The sequence below is a fragment of the Fundulus heteroclitus genome, chromosome 12 (assembly GCF_011125445.2).
Source record: "Fundulus heteroclitus isolate FHET01 chromosome 12, MU-UCD_Fhet_4.1, whole genome shotgun sequence".
Classification (NCBI taxonomy): Eukaryota; Metazoa; Chordata; class Actinopteri; order Cyprinodontiformes; family Fundulidae; genus Fundulus; species Fundulus heteroclitus.
This window is the reverse complement of record NC_046372.1, coordinates 13,777,155-13,797,757: the sequence shown is the minus strand read 5'-3', so window position 1 is coordinate 13,797,757 and position 20,603 is coordinate 13,777,155. Positions and strand designations below refer to the sequence as shown.

The following is a 20,603-nucleotide window of genomic DNA, read 5'->3' as shown; positions in this document are numbered from 1 at the left end:
TGCCACTGCCACTTTGCCATTTCTGGGTGAGGGAGTCAAATCTGTGTCCACTGAAACCAGAGAAAGCTGACCTCCAGTGTAGCTCAACTTAAGGACTACGCAACTTTTAAATCCGAACGGGATAATTAATTTTCTTTTAAAGCTTGGTCAGTGTTTTTCGGTGTAAGGACGATGAGACTGGTATGGGATTTTGGTGCTCTATGAAATAAGTTGAAAAGAACTGCAATGGCTCATTTTGAAATGGGATAACAAAAAAAAAAAAAAATCCTTTGCTACATCAGTCAAAGCCTTGTAAAATAAATGAATTGAATCCTTTTTTTGGCCTTAACAAGAACTGTAGCAGTAATATTGGTCAATAGATACTACTGTGACCTTTAGGGTGTCGACATATGTTCTGAGACTTGCCCACTTATAAACATGAGGTGTATATCAGTATGAAGTATACCAGGCTTTATTCGAAGGAAATAATTTTTGTCCAAATGCTGTTCTTTTTTTTTTCTTTTTTCTTTTTTACAAAGCTTTTTATTTTTGCAATGCCACAAAATGAAATGTATACACATTTTTGCACTTTAAAATTAAAACTGCATGGAAACTGACATAAAACAATTAAAAAGAAGCCCTTATTATGTGTTTACAATTAAAAAATGAAAGTATTCAATGTCAGATATCAGACTGAATTAGAGCGAAAAGTGGATCTCCGTTCACACAGTCCATCCCCAAAGAAAAAGGTCTCTTTCTGTTACACCTTTTAGATAAAATGTAATAGAGACTGCAGCTTTAAAAAGACCCTTATTTAATAATGTATGTATTATTTAGGAATTAGCCTTTTTCCAGTTTCCTTCGTTTTAGATATTAAGTTTACCTGCACAATAGATTAAGGGGTTAAAATGCACAATTTAATTCCGCTTAGTGAAACAGGCACAGACAACTAATCAGTCAAATGTATAAGAAAAATGGGAAATGTAGCACATGAGCAAATTGTCCAACCTTAGAGAGCATTCAGCAACGTAAAACTGTATTTTAAAATTATTTTAGTTTGGCTCAACAGCAGCCCCTGGGTCTATCTTTTCAGCTGCTCCTACAGGCCACTTTTGCAGCTGCGGGTTGTAACGACGCCAGTGTCCTGTCTGTTTATCATCACCTAAACTGAAATACTTTCATGCGTTAGACCACTTAAGCTTCTGAAAACTTTGATAAACTTTTATAACGCTGCTCATTAGGGAGTAATCAAACGCTTTATCTGGCTTGTTTGTTCTTGGAGGGTGAAGAAGGAGACGGTCAATGACTGGAGCAGAAATCGACACAAACACAGGCTGCAGAGGATTCTCTTCACACACAGCAGTTTGGGGGGAAAATGTTAAACATGTAAAACTGTTAAGGAAGTGGAAAAGATGAGGTAGAAATGATGTGTCACCTTACAACATTAATACTGTTTATCATAGTCCTAGGCCTAGTCCACACATAGCAGGATGTCTGGGGAAAATTATAAATTTTTATGTGGTTATGCCTCTCATCCTCACATAAAGGGAGTTATACATCCCTTAAAACGATAGATTCTAAAAACTCCCGTCTTAGAGCCTGCATGTGTACATGAAAAGAGAGAGATTAAGGTCCGGCACATCACGGCTCTGCCGTCCCAGTCATTCTTATAGACTCGGCCATAGTGGAGTAGAAAAGGAAAGCTGTCAAAGAGGTGTAGGGCTGTCACGATTCATGGAATGATTCGAGGACATCGATTCATAAAATGAATCGAGGCAAAATGACCTGCCTTGAAGTTTCGTTACATTAATTTATTCAGCGCGCTATATTCCGGTCAGGCAGCTAACGCTAATGATAGCCTAGCCCGCTAATACATGGATGCCAAGTGTTGTTATCCCCTATGGAGACGGAACATAACAGGCAAAAAGCAGCGCAGAGAAAGAGATGTAAAGTTTTAAAGGTGTGGGGACATTTACCAGAAAAGAAAGTAGCGAGCAGCCTAGTATCGACCGAGCTGCTAGCTACCGCAGATTAGCGCTTCTCTTGGTGCTCAGCCCTCACATTTCCTGTCTCGCCTGAGTTTATTTTGATTGGTCAACATGTCGGCTTAAACAAGCGGGCATTGTAGAACGAATGAGTGACAGCAGTGAGATTGAGTGTCATGGACTACTGCTGTCGAAGCGCAACTGTGCTTTTTGTCCATCTCTCTGGGACATAACACTATAGGGTCAACTTCAGCGCATCCCATTTCCTATTGGGCCTGGTACTTTTTAGATCCATTCCAGATTGTGCACCTACCACATAAAGAGCGAAAGCCCATCCCTGCAACCATCTCTACGATCAGGCTATACGCCTTCTGCAGAGCTTTTTGATAAGGTTAGGTCTCACAATTAGTTTATGCTTCCTTTATCACACCTAGGAAAAATACATTAGAGCGAAGATTAGATTCCAGCCTCAACTTGATTTGGGAAACTCAGCAGTCCAAGATAGAGTTGTATGTGTGAAACGACGCCTTTTCTCCCTGAATCATGAACTCTGATAGGACTGTGCTCAACTTTCACATGCAAATGATTCTTCTTGCAACAATTACAAGTTAAGAAACAAATGATAACCGCAATTTGAGGGTGCATGGACCATCTACAGAGTGCAACCCTGGAAATTATTTTTTTGCATTTTATATAGGCAGGAAGCTTAGCTTTCATCTCTAAGGCAAAACCACTTTCAACACAGTTTGATTTTCCAGGATGATTGTTGTCCCTGTTGCATTAGGTCTAAAAAAGAAAAAGCAACAATATTCAGGAAATAGATTTTAGTATTTGTTTAGTTTTATATCACAAATAAGTCTGACAGATAAGTCTGTTCTGTATTGCCAATTCCTTATTTACTGTACTTATTGTCTTGATTCTACACTGCAGAGGAAAGGGAGAAATGAGGCTTTATGGAAATGTAAGTGCAGACGAAACCTTTGAAGATGGTGTGGAGAAGCAACATTATCCGTTTGTTGTCATTCTTAAGAGACCCCCCTCCTTCCTCGTCTAAGCCGACTGATCTTAGCATTTTAAAGTGTGCGTGTGTTGTTGTGTGTTTGGGTTCGGAGAGACAGCGCCTCCCTGCTGTGAAGTGACGAGTTGGTGGGGGCAGGTGCAGCTGACGCAGATTGGCTTTTTTGCAGGCAGGGCCAGATTGGGGGGGACAGAAAGGGACATGAGAAGTGAGCGACCTTGGAGGACAAAGCTACGGGAACTCAACAAGTACAAGACCTCTTGATCAATTAACTGGTGCTTTTTTCGGTTCATGGATATGATGTGAGGATGAAGGTAAATGTGGTTGACTTTTCCTTATGTCTGCTTTTATTTTGTTTAAGTAAATGATCATATTTAAATTTATAAAAAAAACTTTTTTATAAGGCCTTTGGTTGTTTTTAGCTATGTGAAGTTTGTGTAGTGTGTAGAGCTTGACCTTAGCTCACTTGTCTATTTTATCTGAAATTCATCACCTTATCATTCTTGTCACTATTTTTTGAAAATGGTTTAGATTTGTGCAAACAATGTTCTTGCAAGCTGATGATAGTATAGCAGGAGTGGCAATCATGGTATTCATCTGTTTTCCTCCAGTAGTAGGAGTAGTTTTCACCATTTCACTGTCACAAAGTGTTTTCTCTATTCATTATGCCTGTTTTAATTTTTTTTTACCTTTTAATAGTAAGACGTCATAGCTCTCTGATTATCTGTATCAATAAATTGAAAGTGCTCAACACACAAGCAGGATCCGAAATTAACACTCGCCAGATGGCAATTGCGAGCAAATTCTTTCATTTGGCGAGTAAATTTCAGAGGGCTAGCTGCCACTTGGCGAGTAAATGTTTGTACCAAATAAATCATTTGGGTGGATGCTTCTTTAGGTTTCTCTGCTGTCAGCTCGTATGACAACAAACGCGCACATACACAAACACTCGCACATGTGACACGAGAACGGCGGCAACTACGCCATGTTCGTTTGCTAACAACTAGCGTTTAGCTCAGGCTAATTACATAGCGGGATTATGTGGAGATGTTTAGCAGGAGTCAGACTAGATTAGAAATTGTCAGTGTTTAACTTAGCTTGGTGCATAAAGTAAATTGATTTGTCTAACTGATGTATTTGTTCTAATGCCTCTTGGGGATAAATATGAAAGCTGTTGGAAAACCAGTTTATTTTCATTTAAAGGGTCCCACATTTGCAAGAAAACTGCATTTGCAACAGCAGCCTGGCGCCTTGTCCTGCTGGTCACCAGCTTGGTCACACACTGCTGTGGGATACGATCCAATCCCCCCTAACCAGCAAGTTTATAATTTAGGAAGAGATGGTTGTTGTGGCAGGAACAGCAAACCCGAAGTAATCCCACAAGTGTTCAGTGAGGTTGAGGTCAAGACTGCAGCCAGGATATTCCATCCATTTCATTTGAGGTAGTATCTATTAAACCCCGTTCTGTGCCTTCTTACAGGATAGAGTTCAGTCCCTAAAAGTGCCAAGCATAACGCATACTGTAACCAGCGTTAAAGTAATTCCCGTAGCGAGTCAGTAAGTTAAGAAGTCTAAAAAACTGTTCTTTTATTACATGCTGTGACACAGCCAGCCATCACACTGCTGTTTTATAATGGTGTGGATACTGTAAGAGGGTTTGATTAGGTTTGAACAGCATAGACACCTGTTGAACCATAGAGTTTTGTTGTATTATTATTATTATTATTATTTTTGTGGTCCTGCCAACAATAACCAGCAGTTTGAACACAGATTAGTCCAAAACATCCGACTGGCTGTTAAACGAGTTAGACAAACAAGACCATGCATAACAATGCAAACATCTGCCTTAGTTACGTTATAGGCGTTCGCTGCTATTGGCTGCTGGAGCCCCAAGTACTACTCATGTTGTGTCCTTCTGCTTGAGTTGAAGTATAACACATCTTCAAACATCTTCCTTGCAGTTTTAAAGTCCAAATAGAGCAACAACTTAACACCTGTTGAAATTTAGGTGGTGGAAATATCTTAACTTCGTTTACACTCTGGGGCATATATGAGGCGCTCTTGTCTGATGGAGCAGCAGGGTTTTTAAAAGCCCTGCAGCCAAACATGGGTTTAATTGTAATTCTTTTTTAAACTTGTTATACCGACGGTGGGATATTAAAATTGATAATCATTTTATCCTCCTTGTGACTTTTCTCGCTGTCCGCGGCGCGTTTCTCTGCCGTGTCTCGGGGAATTATGGCACTTGAGCAGCGGAGTCTTGGTCCTGCTTTGTGCTTTGTCGCCTACAGCGAGTCTGGTCTGCTACTTTCGTTGTGTCAGCGAGTGAGTGCTCCCATTCCTGCCCGCCAGAGCCCCAGCGACATAAAGACACACTGTTCAGCCTGTCGTCGAAAGAGACGCTTTGTGGCGACGAGAGAAAGGCAGAGAAAGTAAATGGAGGACTGTAACCAAATATTACTGTTGAGATAGAGTCCTAGTTCTGGTGGAGCGACCTTTTTGTGGCAGCGAGAAAAGGTGGTCCCTTCTGAGTTCGGTAAAAAGCACCTTAGATGAAGATTAAACTCTGAGCCCATTCCTTTCACTTGCTGTTAAACTGTTGCTCTCTAATAATACACTCCAGCTCTTGCGTGCCAACGAGGCCCTTTAGATTAATCTGCTGCCTCTGTTTTTTGTTGTGGCAAAACTAAATGAAAGTGCTCCTTGATCAAACTGCACGCTCGCCTGTCCCAAAGGTTTGCCTCCTCTTCATCTAGCGGGGATCCTTCGCAGGCACAGACAAGCAGAACACCTCAGCCCCTCAGACATTTATTCCCCGGTGTGTTCTGAGTGCAGATACGCTCCTTTAAGAGGCAGTCTCGGCTCAGCTGGCTCCGCTGTCCACCCCCCCCTCCCTCACCGATCCAGTTTGTTAGCTCGTGCTCTCCTCCTCCTCTTCTGTCCTGCAACACCACCACAACCTGCTGATTTCTCATGCTTCTCCTCGCTGCTCCGATCGTCCTGTCATCAGCTATTCTCACATCTTAAATTTATGCTCAACCTGTTTTTTTTCTCCCCCAGACTCTCTCTCTCTCTCTCTTTCTCTCTCCGTGTTTCTGTCATTTTGTCTTTTAAGCGTTCATTCATCTCCACCGCTTCACCATCTTCTATTCAGGTGAAGAGACGCCAAGGTGAGTGGTCTGTATTTACAGCCTCTGAGGTTTCGTTCACGCTTGCCGGTTCGTCCTCGTCGTCCTTAATTATCCGTCTTTCTTTTAAACTTGGTACGCCATCTGTTAGCTGCAGCCACCCTGTGTCCTTGGAGGCATAGACTTCAGGTTTTTTTTTTTAATGCTTCAGGTGCAACAATGCTGTTGTGAGTCATCATGTGACAGCGTGCATGTATGTGTGTGTGTGTGTGTGTGTGTGTTCATTGTAGTTGTGTTGAAAGATGAGTCGGCTTGCTGAGAGGAGCGGGGTTGAATCAGCATGTGGAAAGCGTAGCTGCGTGTCAATGCAGACTCCAGCTCGTGACACTGTTTTGCACCAGCTGTGGTGCAGTGGCATCCCGGGCAGATTAATGAGCGTCAAACAGCAGCGACAGGCAAACGTTTCGGACAATAATCTGACTAAGCAGTCTGCACACAGGTTTCTCTCGACGGCTGACGCGAGACGCCGCGGGCTGGTTGACGCTAGACAGTCAACGTAAAGCTAAAGCAATCCGAAGTTGCTTCATACGTCAAGGAATTTAACTTTGGTTCCACTTTGCGCTCTGATTAAGACATTTTACGTGCAGTATACAAAAAAAGGTGAACAGAAAATTTATTTTTGTAAATATAAACATATGCATTTTCAACAAAAGAGTAAGACCTGGTTGGGTTGGATTTAGCAAATAGTGTCCTGCAGCGATGACCTGAAGGTAAAAGTCTAAATAGTTTGTGTTCAGGATGTGTGGGGTCTGCAGAGATGTTAGCTTGATCCCAGACCTGTAGAAGTCCTGGATGGAGGGAAGGTCAGCCCCGATGATCCACTCTGACCTAGCTGTAGTTCGGACTGTCCTGTTTCGTAGATGAACTTAAGCCACACATTGATGGATGAACACCGGACAGACTGAATAATGGCTGAGTAGAAGATGACCAGCAGCTCCTGTAGAAGGTTGAAATTCATGAGTTGCTGCAGGGAGTACCGTCTCTGCTGGGCCTCCTTCTGAGTAGCGTTTGTTTGTGAGGACCAGCTCATGTCCTGGGGAAAGGGTGGTTTCTGGGATCTGGAAGTGATCCACAGCCTCACGGTGTTGTTGAGGATGGTGAGGGAAGGCGGTGTGAGGAGGTGTTCCCCTAAAGTCCACCACCATCATCTCCACAGTCTTGAGTGGGTTATGTATACATGAGAGCAACATTGGAATAAAATAACTAAAAATGTTTAGAAAGTGTTGGTATGGATTTGCTTTTTGGGGGTGATTTATTAGATAGTATACTTAAAGGAGCCCTTAAGTTCCAGGGTTTTTGCAGACGTCTGCCCCCTCTGGTGACGAGTTGAAATGACACCAGCATTGTGCACGTCATGGGAGATAAAGAAAAGCATTTTGCCACAGCGACTGCACAGCTCTCTTGTTTAGAGGCGCAATGTCTTCTGAGGTAAGAAAGTTAAAAATGTTGAAGTTAGCATGCGTTCTCTTGCTATTGCATCGCCCAGAGGATTTGGCCCGAATCACTACCATGAACCGAATATCCTGCCTATAGAGACAACTGTGGTAAATAGAGGATAAGTCATTTTACACACCGGACAATTGTAAGAGCATGTATGAGAAACAAAATAAATATTGTACTTCAAAACTTGCACTACGCACCTTTCATTGAGTCTGTGGTAGATTGGGTAGTCTTCTTGATTCTACGGTGTGTGTTTGGTAACTCAGTTTATCAGACAAGATGTCCTTCACGGGCCTCTGCAGGTCATCTTAGAACCTGATGAAGCAGTCAGTCACGTTGTTGTAATTAGCAAAGTGGTGCGGGGTTTTAAACTCTTTTTTTTTTGTCCCTTACTTGCCTGATACTTAATGAATAAACTTTTAAGTTAAAAACTAAAGATTTGCAATTCTCAATTTTATGGCTTGTTTCAGATTTATGGCTTTTGCAAAAGACATTTCCTGTCGATGTTGATATTACCAGATTTTGATTCCTCTTTAGCAACTGTATTATAACATGAAGTAAAATATTTTTATATATTTTTTTAACAAATAACAAATTGTTGCAGACTTAAAAATTTAAGCTGCCTTTAATTAGTGCCATTAGCTCAGGTCGTGTTACAGAATCCGTTATTTCTGTTTGCTTCTTATTGTGAACCCTTACATTAAAATTTCCAAAAGACTTTGCCCTCTGTCCATCATAGAACATGACTGTGATGCATTCAGCCTTCCTGTTGTCAAAGTTTGTGTCACTAATGGCATGAATTAACCACATACGTTTATCAGAATATCATGAACACAGTTTTATAGTTTATTACATCTCTGTGCTTCCTGGACCTTCATTTTAGACGCATCACTGCTCCTGAAAATTGTCAATTTTTGAATGTGTTCTTCACTCAGTAACAACCTCGACAACAAAGAGTGTTTTAATCAGAGTGAATTTGCAGTTGGTGGTATGATATGTTCCCTGATTGGATTTTTGAGTTTCCAACCAGCTTGTCATGGGACCAGTTGAACTGAAAGTCTTGTGAGTCCTTTTACCAGACGATTTCTTTGTTAACCACTTCTAAGTGTTGACTTATTACATTTTAGACTTAGACTTAGACTTAGACTTGGACAACTTTTTTTGTCATTCGGTATGCACAAAGTGCGTACAGAACGAAATTTCGTTTCGTACTGCTTTTGTAAATCACAGTATCTTTTCTTATAGATGTTTCAAGAAATCATTCAAAATGATTTCTTGAAACATCTTAACATTTTTTTACCAGTATAGTATCACTGTAAACTGCCATTAGGGGTTTAAATATGAATACCCCCACCCCCCACCCCCAAAAAAGAAAAGAAAAATTACCTGTAGATAATACAACTCCACTCTTGGTAGGTTTCTGCATCTCAGCCAGTAAAATTAGGTACCAGCTGTGGGCATTAAGGGCAGGTAAGGAAAATATTATCAAGATTCACTTAAATATAATATCCTACATGTCCTATATTAGATAATGCTCACACTGATGTTGTGGTGACTTCTGCAATTCCATATATGGTGCACCTCTAATTACTCATTGCACCTACATTTTCTATAAAGATAAAAAAAAGGAAAGTAAGAACTGTAAGGGGGTGTGGGGGGGGGGGACGACTGCAATATGACAAAAATGTCTTATAACACATTTCCCCTGACCGGCTTGCCTCACAGCCTCTGAGGCATGTCTGTGAAGCCATCGATGCTCCTAAACACCCGTCTGTCACCTCTGCTTCTTTCTTAAACAGTTTTCAACAACACAGCCATACAGCCCCAATTTAGTCCTGTCAACGTCGGGGTTGTGCGTGCGTCACAGCTCTCATTATGGGAACCGTTTGCCACCTGACGCTCCCTGGAAGAAACTGGGTCTGCCAGAAATAAGTCGACGAGCGGGGCACTTCACAGAATGTGTCACTCAAGTTTTCTCACTATAGGAGCTTTCTGTGTAACCCTTAAAATCTGCACGTGCCCAATGCTCTCGCCTCCTTATTGTGGGGGAAACCGTGGGTCTCGTTTGAGGACACATTGACATCGTAGCAGGAGTGGATCACAATGGATTTATGAGCCAGATGTTCAAATTGCTCTGAAATGCGAAATGTGGTTTTGGGGATTGCCACAAAATTCTTTTCAAAGTACTGAAAGCAGATAGAAATAATGGGTAAAATGACTTATAAAGTATCTGAGTATTTAAAAAACATTCATTCTCCCATCGTAAACAGCCCAACAAGAGTGATTGTCTTTTTTCTTTTCTGCTGAAGGGAATATTATTCTCATGTTACTAAATGCATGTTTGGGTTATTTTATACATTTAACTTATACTTGTTGGAGGGATATTTCATGTGCTTCTTGTACAATTTAGCCAACACAAACAAGCGAAAAAAGAAAGTTCTGTGCAAAGTAATTTTACCAAAGACTATTAAACATTAAAAAAAGCATCTGTCTAACTCCTTTGTGGCAAGTTATAGGGAATTAAAAGTTTGTGATTCTGAAACATTTAGATTACATTTCGTGGTTAATCTGCAAAGTTGCCAATTGAAATACAAAAAAATAATCCGTCCGTCCGTCCGTTGTCTTCCGCTTATCCGGGGTCGGGTCGCGGGGGTAGCAGCTTCAGTAGGGAGGCCCAGACGTCCCTCTCCCCAGCCACTTGGGCCAGCTCCTCAGGAGGAATCCCAAGGCGTTCCCAGGCCAGCCGGGAGACATAGTCCCTCCAGCGTGTCCTGGGTCTTCCCCTGAGCCTCCTCCCAGTGGGACGTGCCCGGAACACCTCACCAGGGAGGCGTCCAGGAGGCATCCTGACCAGATGCCCGAGCCACCTCAACTGGCTCCTCTCTATGTGGAGGAGCAGCGGCTCTACTCTGAGTCCTCCCCGGATGACTGAGCTCCTCACCCTATCTCTAAGGGAGAGCCCAGACACACTACGGAGAAAACTCATTTCCGCTTGTATCCGGGATCTCGTTCTTTCGGTCACGACCCAAAGCTCGTGACCATAGATGAGGGTAGGAACGTAGATCGACCGGTAAATCGAGAGCTTCGCCTTTTGGCTCAGCTCTCTCTTCACCACAACGGATCGGTACAGCGCCCGCTTCACAGCAGACGCTGCACCAATCCGCCTGTCGATCTCCCGCTCCATCTTCCCCTCATTCGTGAACAAGACCCCAAGATACTTGAACTTCTCCACTAGGGGCAGCACATCCTCCCCAACCCGGAGAAGGCACTCTTCCCTTTTCCGGTTCAAGACCATGGTCTCGGATTTGGAGGCACTGATTTTCATCCCGGCCGCTTCGCACTCGGCTGCGAACCGCTCCAGTGAGAGCTGTAGATCACGCCCTGATGAAGCCAATAGGACCACGTCATCCGCGAATAGCAGAGACGCAATCCTAAGGCCACCAAAACGGATCCCCTCAACACCTTGGCTGCGCCTAGAAATTCTGTCCATAAAAGTTATGAACAGAATCGGTGACAAAGGGCAACCTTGGCGGAGTTCAACTCTCACCGGAAACGAGCCCGACTTACAGCCGGCAATGCGGACCAGACTCTGACACCGGTCGTACAGAGACCTGACAGCCCTTATTAAAGGGCCCGGTACTCCATACTTCCGGAGTATCCCCCCACAGGATCCCTCGGGGGACACGGTCGAATGCCTTCTCCAGATCCACAAAGCACATGTAGACTGGTTGGGCAAACTCCCATGCCCCCTCCAGAATCCTGCTGAGGGTGTAGAGCTGGTCCAGTGTTCCAGTGGTTTTCGTCCTGGCCGTGGAACAAAAAAATAATAAAAATAAAATAAAAACTTCAAGCATCTTGGTTCCAAGAGGTCAGTGTGACTTCCAGGATGCTCATTTGATTGAAGAGGTGTAACATTTCTTCCTAATTGGCCAAATGACACCCGCTTCCCATTTTCAGTTTATATTCAGACTGTTACCCTCTTATTCAGATAAATGTTTCTGCAATGAAAAGCTAGGGGAAAATAAGCTGACAATCATTTATAGCAATTCTACTCCGGCAGCAGAAAATTGTTGCAATCACTGATAATGAACCTAAATGGTATGCTCGCATTTTTTGATTTTTCTCTTCTGCAGACTGTGTTACAAAATTGATTTTAAAAATAGCCTCATTCATGCTTCATTCCATAATATTAAACCTGTGTACCAACGTATTAGACAACGAAGGTGATGAGGCTAGACTCTGAGGGTCGTGTTTCGGTACTGTCCTGTTCTTCTATAGTCCATTTTATTTGCTCAGCTGCAGACGTTAGCTTGTGCTCTCTCCAGTGAGTTAATGGGGAATCTACATCAATTTATTGGTGTACTAAACGTCGGTCCTCGTTAGTGCGGTTGCAGAATCAGCCAATCGCAATATCTGTTATGTCCTTCTGGTGCTGTCACAATGAGAAGGTTTTAAACAGGGAGAGCTCCGTTGAACACTGTTATTCAGAAAACTTCGTTAATCCCAGAAGGCAGTTCTATATCCGTTAGACCCATTTGTTACAAATACTAAATACATTATGATGGTTTAAAATAGATTCAGATAGCGATCCAACAACATCCCTCAATAGGCAGCATGCCGGGGACACAGAGGGAAGATTTGTCCATAATTAAATAACTGAGCAACACTACCAGAAAATTCATGACCTGCTAGTCGCATTACTTTTATTTTTTTTATTTATTTATTGGGCATAAAACTCAACGGGGAACATTTTACTAAAGGAAATTAAATAATCTAACACCTGAAGTATTTCCTACCAAGCAGGAGCTTAAGAAACATTAAAAAAATGTTTAGCTTCATGTCTTAATTTGTGTAAAATCTGTGTTCCCTTGTTGTCAAGAAACCTTTAGATACAGGATTTATCACACATTTTGTCAACCAATTACCACTGGCAACTTGATGCACAGCAGTTGTATAATTACTGACAGAATTGTGTTTGATATGTAGACAAGAAGTGATTTATTTTTATTATTTTTTTTGGCCATTTTCAAAAATATTGACAGTGCACAATTCAAAAATGGCTCAATGGGTCCTGGAGTGTGTTGAGTATTTCCCTGGCTGGTAGTTTCACGTCTGGAGGATTTCATGCTCACAACTGGGAGAGCTGGAATACAGTCTGGTCCTCATGGTCTCCAGAAGGTGTCTGGTGCAGCTGTCATGTAGAGTTTCCCCGTTTAGGAAATAAAATGGGGGGCTATAAAAAAGCCGGTGCTTACAGCCACACCCGGCTTTTACAAACCACTCTCTCTCTCTCTCTCTCCCTCGTGCCCTTTTCCGTCTCCCTCCAGCGAGTGTGTTGGACACACAGTTGCCGGGTGCTCTGTCTGCTCCCTCTGTTTGAACCTTCCACAGCAATCTGCTGCGTGGAGTGTGTGGACGTCCTCTGTGGAGAGTCATGTTTGGTCTGGTCCTCCCGAGGCGGCTCCGTCCGCTGGATTAAACATTTACACAGCACCTCATCAGTCTTTCAAAACCTTTTCCCCATCAGCAAATTGACTGAAACAAAGTGGGGACAAAGTCCATTCTGAAAATAACCATAGGCTACATGCTTTAAAAACTGAACAATTTAAAGAAGAAATTGTGGATTTAGGAGTTAACACCTTTTGCTACTATTTTAAAAGGCATGTTTTTTTTAAATATATTCTCATTTTGTTTAAGGCTTTAGTTCGTGACACAAAACAGTCTATCTTCAGACAGTTATGAAATCCTAGCTAGGAATGCTGTGTGCAGAGCTGCACAATAATATGGATTTGTTTTCAACATCTAAATGTTAAAGACCTGCTTGGATGAAATATTTGATAGGTGCCCTGCAGCCCAGTGCGTCCAGCTGGATGGATTTTACTGCCTTTGGTGCCCAAATTACCTTCCACTGCACTTTAATTTAAATAGTTTCTGTCCAAACTTTATTTATTCATTTTATAGTAATAGCTATCATTATATCATGCTCACAATTCTGCCTATAGTAATAACCATCTGTACATATATTCATAGTACATGTAAACTCTGTTATAATAACAATCATCTGTATAGTATGCTATTGTACATATCTGTAAAACGCTATAGTAATATCCACCTGTATATTATATTCGGTACATATCCAGCTGTAAATTAAGTTCACAATACTAGTTATCTATATATTATAATTCATAGGACAAATCTATCAGTAAAATTCTGTTTATAATAGTATTCATCTTTATATTTATTCAGTAATAACCCATGTACATATGGAACCATTGTTTATCCTGCACTTGCTGCTATTGCACTTCTGGTTAGACCTAAACTGCATTTCGTTGCCTTGTACCTGTACCTGTACCTGTGTAATGACAATAAAGTTGAATTTAATTTAATCTAAAAAAAAAAAACTGATTTAGGTTTTGGTAATTGGGATGTTAAGATCACTGAGGGGCAGAGACACATTCCTGATGCAAAAGAAAGGAGAATTATGTAAATGAGGGTCAGTCAGTGTCAGTATCATTAATGCAAAATGGAGGTGACCTGTTGATGTGTTAAGGTCGCCCAGATTTCTTTAATGGCGGCCTGTAGCTCTTCTGTATTGTTTAGTCTGGCGCCTCTCATTGTGGTCTTGACAACAGCCCGTAGACTCTCTGTAGCGTTTGCAGGTAAACCAGGCTTAGATGTTTGGCCATTAAAGCGGGTATTAATACGTTTGGCAGCTTGGGCTGAAGCAAGTCTCCTGGAAAATGAAAACAGCACCTCCGTAAAGTTTGTCAGCAGAGGGAAGCATGAAGAGCGCTAAAATCCCAAGACGGCTGCACCGACTTGGTATTTGATGAAAACACCAGCAGACGTCACCTAAAGCAGCATGGGTTCTGTTCCTTTATGAGTTTAGATTTTTTTTAAATGAAATGAAAATTTGAGTTTCATCTGTAAAGAGGAATTTGGACCACTGAACAAGTCTCATTCTTTCTCTCCTTGAATGGGCCTTGCTTCAGTCATCTGAAGGCGGCGAACATCTCTGTTGCTTCTACCATATTTTGTCCTTCCACACAACTTTCCAGGGTTTCCAGCACTGTGAACAGCCAGCTTCTCGGGCAATGATTTTTGTGGCTTACCGCTTTCGTAAAGGCCGTTAGAGTCTGTCTGCTGGACAACTGTAAAGTCAGCAGCTGTCCTCATTATTTTGTAGCGCATAACATTACACTTGTGTTTAAAATGATATGCATTATTTCAAATTTCTGCAAAGGGGAATTTTGTAGGCTCTATGCTATAATCATTAAAATGAATGGAAATAAACTCTTGAGTTATACTTCTTTGTAATAAATCCATACAATGAAGGAGTTTCCTTTTTATAATTGAATTATTGAAATTAAATATTGACAGTATATCTGTATTTAAGTTGGTAGCTCTTCAGCCAGTTTGATTTTGTGCACACTGACACAGTGGTGTCTATGGATTTTAAATAGATTGTGCAGCTGCGATGCACAATGATGCATTATTAACTCTGTGAATGTTTTAATAATAACCATTTAGAAACGCTGCTACCAGAATCCTCCGTGTGTGGTGATTTCTACACGAGGCTGGTTTCAGTTTTATGAGCAACAAGAAGTTGTCTTTACGCCAGTAACTTGCCTCTTTTTCATTTTAATGGGGTCGGAGTTTATTTATTTATTTTTAAATAAATAGGCGAGACCCTTTAGTCTCGCCTGCATCATGATCCTGCCTTTTGTGTGGCGCTGCACTGCAGATGTGATGTAGAGACACATTCTGTGTCTGTTGTGGTTCAACAAAGGATAAAGGAGAGCTGTGAATGACCTCAACTGTTCCAGATGGAGAATGCTGTCGGGAGGAGGGAGTCCTGACCGGCTGGGGGTTGTTTAGGAACGAGCGGCCTGCCCCCCCATGCGACGCGGAGCACGCAGTCGCTCCATGCCGAGAGAATGTACTAGTTCGGCCTTCAAGCTGGTTATATTTAATGCCTCGTGTTAACGACTGGCTTAACTATGGAAGGAAATGTGCTGCCATCAACTCGTCCCGAAATTGCTCTAATTAGGCTGCAAAGACGAAGCAAGAAAAGAGGAGACTTGCGGCGCGGTGGCTCCTCGGGGAACCAGATGCTTCGGTGTTGGTGGCCTTGTGTGTTTAAAGCATGTTGATTTTGTTATGATGAAAACAGCCTGCATGGGAACATCTTTTGCGAGTCGTTTCCAGTGAATGTGAAGCGATCAGGTGGGAGATAACCTCAGCTCGAACTTCGCTAACACCCGCTTACGTCGGTCCATTAAAAACAAACTTTATGACGGTTTTGTTGTTTTTATTCTCCCTAAAAACGGGGACAAATTATAGAGAATTCCAGCATTTTTGGGAGGCAAAATGGGGAAATTTAAACAATTAGATATGTCAAGCCTTATCTAAGCACGGCATAAGTGTAAATATGTACTGCTGTTTACATTTATCATCGGAGATCATATGTCAGCATGTTCTGGAGGCATGCTGTCCACCTGAAAAAGCACAAAAAGCAGTTTGGTGATTGTCCTTCTGCAACATTTTTCAACCCACTAAAGTGCAAGGTTTTTTTTTTTTTGTGAGAAGCAACAACAACAAAAAAAACCCCATCTCTGCTGATGCTCCTGCTGCATTGCAGTCTTAAATTAATGCACCAGTTTTTTTTTTTCCTCCTTCCTTCCTCCTTTTTTTGTAACTACTCCAAAGCCTTCGATTCTGTTTGAACTCTTGCTCCGAAGCTCGTTACTAAAGCTGTTGTGTAACTTTTTGTCATTCTGGGAGCTCTGCTGCAGCAGTGCTGGGGGTGAAGGAGTGAGAACAAGAGAGGGGAGCCAGACACACAAGCATCCACGTCGGTCGGCGAATGTGAGATTTGCTTGATCGGGCTGCTTGTAGACATTCGGATAGATGACCTTTTGAAACTTAATCTATTAGTTTAATTCATTCTCCTTGGTGAGCCCGTTACCGTAGCACCCCTGTGCTGAATGAAAAGAGGCGGAGGATTTGTTGCACTATACCACAAGTCAATAAGTTTGGATTTTGTGTCTTGGGTGTTTTCTGAATCTTACAAAGAGAAATCATGTGATGAGGCGCTTTTTCTACGTTCCTGCTCCTCTATAAGTGTTTCCACTGAGCTCCCTCACAATCTGGAAAAGTTTGGAATTTGATCGAATCATTTTATAGTATGGAAAAATGGTTAGAGATCAAGATTTGTTTCTCTGTTCTGTTGTTCAGTCCATCCATTGATCCATCCATCCATCTGTACATCCATCGATTTGTCCGTATCTCCATTAGTTTATCAATCAACCATCCATCCATCCATCCATCCATCCAACTGTCTGTGCATCCATCAATTTGTCCATATCTCCATTAGTTTATCAATTAACCATCCATCCATCCATCCATCCATCTGTCTGTGCATCCATCGATTTGTCCATATCTCCATTAGTTTATCAATCAACCATCCATCCATCCATCCATCCATCCATCTGTCTGTGCATCCATCGATTTGTCCATATCTCCATTAGTTTATCAATTAACCATCCATCCATCCATCCATCCATCTGTCTGTGCATCCATCGATTTGTCCATATCTCCATTAGTTTATCAATCAACCATCCATCCAACCATCCATCCATGCATCCATCCATCCATCTGTCTGTACATCCATCGATTTGTCCATATCTCCATTAGTTTATCAATCAACCATCCATCCATCCATCCATCCATCTGTCTGTGCATCCATCAATTTGTCCATATCTCCATTAGTTTATCAATTAACCATCCATCCATCCATCCATCCATCTGTCTGTGCATCCATCGATTTGTCCATATCTCCATTAGTTTATCAATCAACCATCCATCCAACCATCCATCCATCCATCCATCCATCCATCCATCTGTCTGTACATCCATCGATTTGTCCATATCTCCATTAGTTTATCAATCAACCATCCATCCATCCATCCATCCATCTGTCTGTACATCCATCGATTTGTCCATATCTCCATTAGTTTATCAATCAACCATCCATCCAACCATCCATCCATCCATCTGTCTGTACATCCATCGATTTGTCCATATCTCCATTAGTTTATCAATCAACCATCCATCCATCCATCCATCCATCCAACTGTCTGTGCATCCATCGATTTGTCCATATCTCCATTAGTTTATCAATCAACCATCCATCCATCCAACCATCCTTCCATGCATCCATCCATCCATCCATCTGTCTGTACATTCATCGATTTGTCCGTATCTCCATTAGTTTTTCAATCAACCATCCATCCATGCATGCATCCATCCATCTGTCTGTGCATCCATCAATTTGTCCATATCTCCATTAGTTTATCAATCAACCATCCATCCATCCATCCAACCATCTGTCTGTACATCCATCCATCTATCTGTCTGTACATCCATCGATTTGTCCATATCTCCATTAGTTTATCAATCAACCATCCATCCATTCATCCATCCATCCATCCATCCATGCATGCATCCATTCATCCATCCATCTGTTCTTCCTTGATCCCCTCCATTTGTCCGGCCATGACCATTCCAACCATTTGTCACTTGTCTTTCCATCCACCTATCATTCTTATGTCTCTCTTTCCATCCATCTGATGGTTTGTCCATTATCCATTTGTGCATCGGTTGGATGGTCAAAAGCATACAGCCATCCATCCACCTTCCATGGTCCATCCATGTATTGATTGGTTTTCCATCATTTATCCATCTATCCACCCACCTGTCGGTTTGCCCCCTTTCCGCCTGTCTATCCATAGGGTGTCCTTTATCCAAAGCATAGAATTTGGTTGTCATAGGTGAGAACTATGGGTCCGCACCATCGTTGTTGTTGTTGGGAGCATTGCTCTTGTTTCTGTCTGTGGACACCGGGGCCTTTTCATAAAGTCAGTGCTGACAGCCACAGCCCTGAACAATCTGGGCTGATTTATTTGGAGCGCAGTCTGTAATTTCCCGTAACAGCATTTGCGATGTCCCCGGCTTTCCCTGCTAGAGAGCTCTCCCTGTTTTTATCAAAACCAATTTTCCCCGCGTTTGGCTTTTGTCCGCCTTTTGTGCCCGTCTCTCGCTTTGTCCGCCCTCCCCTCCTTTTGTTTTAGGTTTACTGGGGAAGTCACATGGAGGTGTTGTCAGATGGTAGCTGAGTAATCATGGCTTATGACGCTAATCTGTTTCTATGTCTCCTCTCTTGTCTCCGGCAGGTGAAAGAGCAAAGCAGACAGGCTGCCTCACACTAAACTATGGAATGCTCCCTGCTCCCGGCATCACTAGTCTCCAATCTTTGGACTGAGATCCAAACGCTCAGTTAGCAGCTGTGCTTCTCCCCTCGAACTCTTTCTCAACCAGGGGGACGAAGAAAAGGAGCGGGCTTACAAAGTCCTCCGCCTTTTTTGCTTTTGGGATAATTTTGCTATCTTAAATTTTTTTCCCTGCTTGAATCTGATAAAATCATATCAAGATGGATCTGGAGCCGTACCTATGGATGGTGATTATTGGCTTCATCATCGCCTTCGTTCTGGCCTTCTCCGTGGGGGCCAACGACGTGGCCAACTCGTTCGGCACAGCGGTGGGGTCCGGTGTGGTCACTCTGAAGCAGGCCTGCATCCTGGCGTCCATCTTTGAGACGCTGGGCTCCATGCTGCTCGGGGCCAAGGTGGGCGAGACCATTCGTAAGGGCATCATAGATGTTAACCTCTATAACGAGACGGTGCCCGTCCTGATGGCGGGGGAGGTCAGCGCCATGGTCGGTAAGTACGCCGTTTTATTTTGTCACGCTCTAGTTTGTTTGAAATTTGTTTTAAATGCAAAGTCAGGACTATACTGCCTCAAATCAACGATATAGTGCAGCAGCCAGTTCTATGGTAGTAAGTAAAACTTTTTTAAATTGTATTTTTACATTTATATATTTTGTGAATAAAGTTTTTTGTAATTAAATCGGTTTTGTATTGTTTTATTAGAAAGTTAAAGCCATGGCAGAGAGTGTGTTTTTAGGTTTTATTTGATGGCAGTCTAATTTAAATAAAACTGCATTTATGTTATTTCAAAATTGTGTTTCCATTTTCTCATTTATATGAATTTTATTTTAAATGTAATCAAACATTACTTTACATTTTATATAGTTGCAAAGTCCTGTGTTTTTCAAATCAGATATGATATTCCATAGGCTTTAAATTTATTTAATATAAAAGTGTCATACGGCAATTTAATACGGAAGTTCTACAATTTCATTTATGTACAGAGCAGATGAGCCCTCATGGACATTTTGTATTTATCTGCTTTAAATCTTTTTGGATTAGTTTTTTTATGTATATAAAGCTGCTCAAACAACATAAAACTTTCTAAAGTGTCCTAGTTAAGCTGAAGAACAACAGTTCCCAAGCTTTTTAGCTCTTCACTTGCAACATAACCACAGCAGACACCCTGTTTGTGGTTGGGAATTGGACGCATTGCTAAAAAATTAAGCCAGTATGCAGTGAAAACAGAGTAAAAAGTATTGCACTGTTTTTAAGCAATTTGTTTCATTAGTTTCTAACCGTGAATTAAATCTTCTAAACTATATTGACACCCATGCCTTTCACTGTGGTTTTAAAATCTAGTTTTATTTGTAAAGATCATCTCTCCACACCCACAGCTGGTTCCCAACCTCTACCTCTGAGCTAATGACTGAGATGTATTCTGGATTAAAAACACTGGGGGATTTAGTGAATAGAAATAACTTTGGTTATCCTAACTGACCTCAAACAGGGGGAAAAAAATTCTCACTCCAATACAACATCAGACAAAAGATAATGTCTTTTCTACAGTGCAGGTATTTGGTTTTAACTGCAAGCGCACTTTTTAAACCACAAAATCTTATTTTGAAACAAACTATTTTAAATATTGTTAATCTTGCAGAGCCATAAATATTTATTTTAAAAGCATAGAAATCACAAATGCAAGAAGAAGCCAGAGCAGTTTTTA

The 20,603-nt window shown here is 41.7% G+C and overlaps 1 protein-coding gene across 7 annotated transcripts in view; it reads left to right on the top strand.

Moving 5' to 3' along the window:
* Positions 1-20,603, top strand: part of slc20a2 (solute carrier family 20 member 2) — a 70,573-nt gene that overhangs the window by 21,516 nt on the left and 28,454 nt on the right. For 5 of the 7 annotated variants that reach the window (XM_012865594.3, XM_012865589.3, XM_036144007.1 and 2 more), the window contains exon 2: positions 18,845-19,390. In XM_012865594.3, coding sequence (XP_012721048.1) covers positions 19,102-19,390 — 289 coding nt within the window. In that variant the 5' untranslated portion in view covers positions 18,845-19,101. Of the gene's footprint in view, positions 1-3,196; positions 3,297-6,042; positions 6,153-18,844; positions 19,391-20,603 lie in introns of those variants that run through there. The other 2 variants (XM_021318066.2, XM_012865590.3) reach the window with 2 other exon arrangements.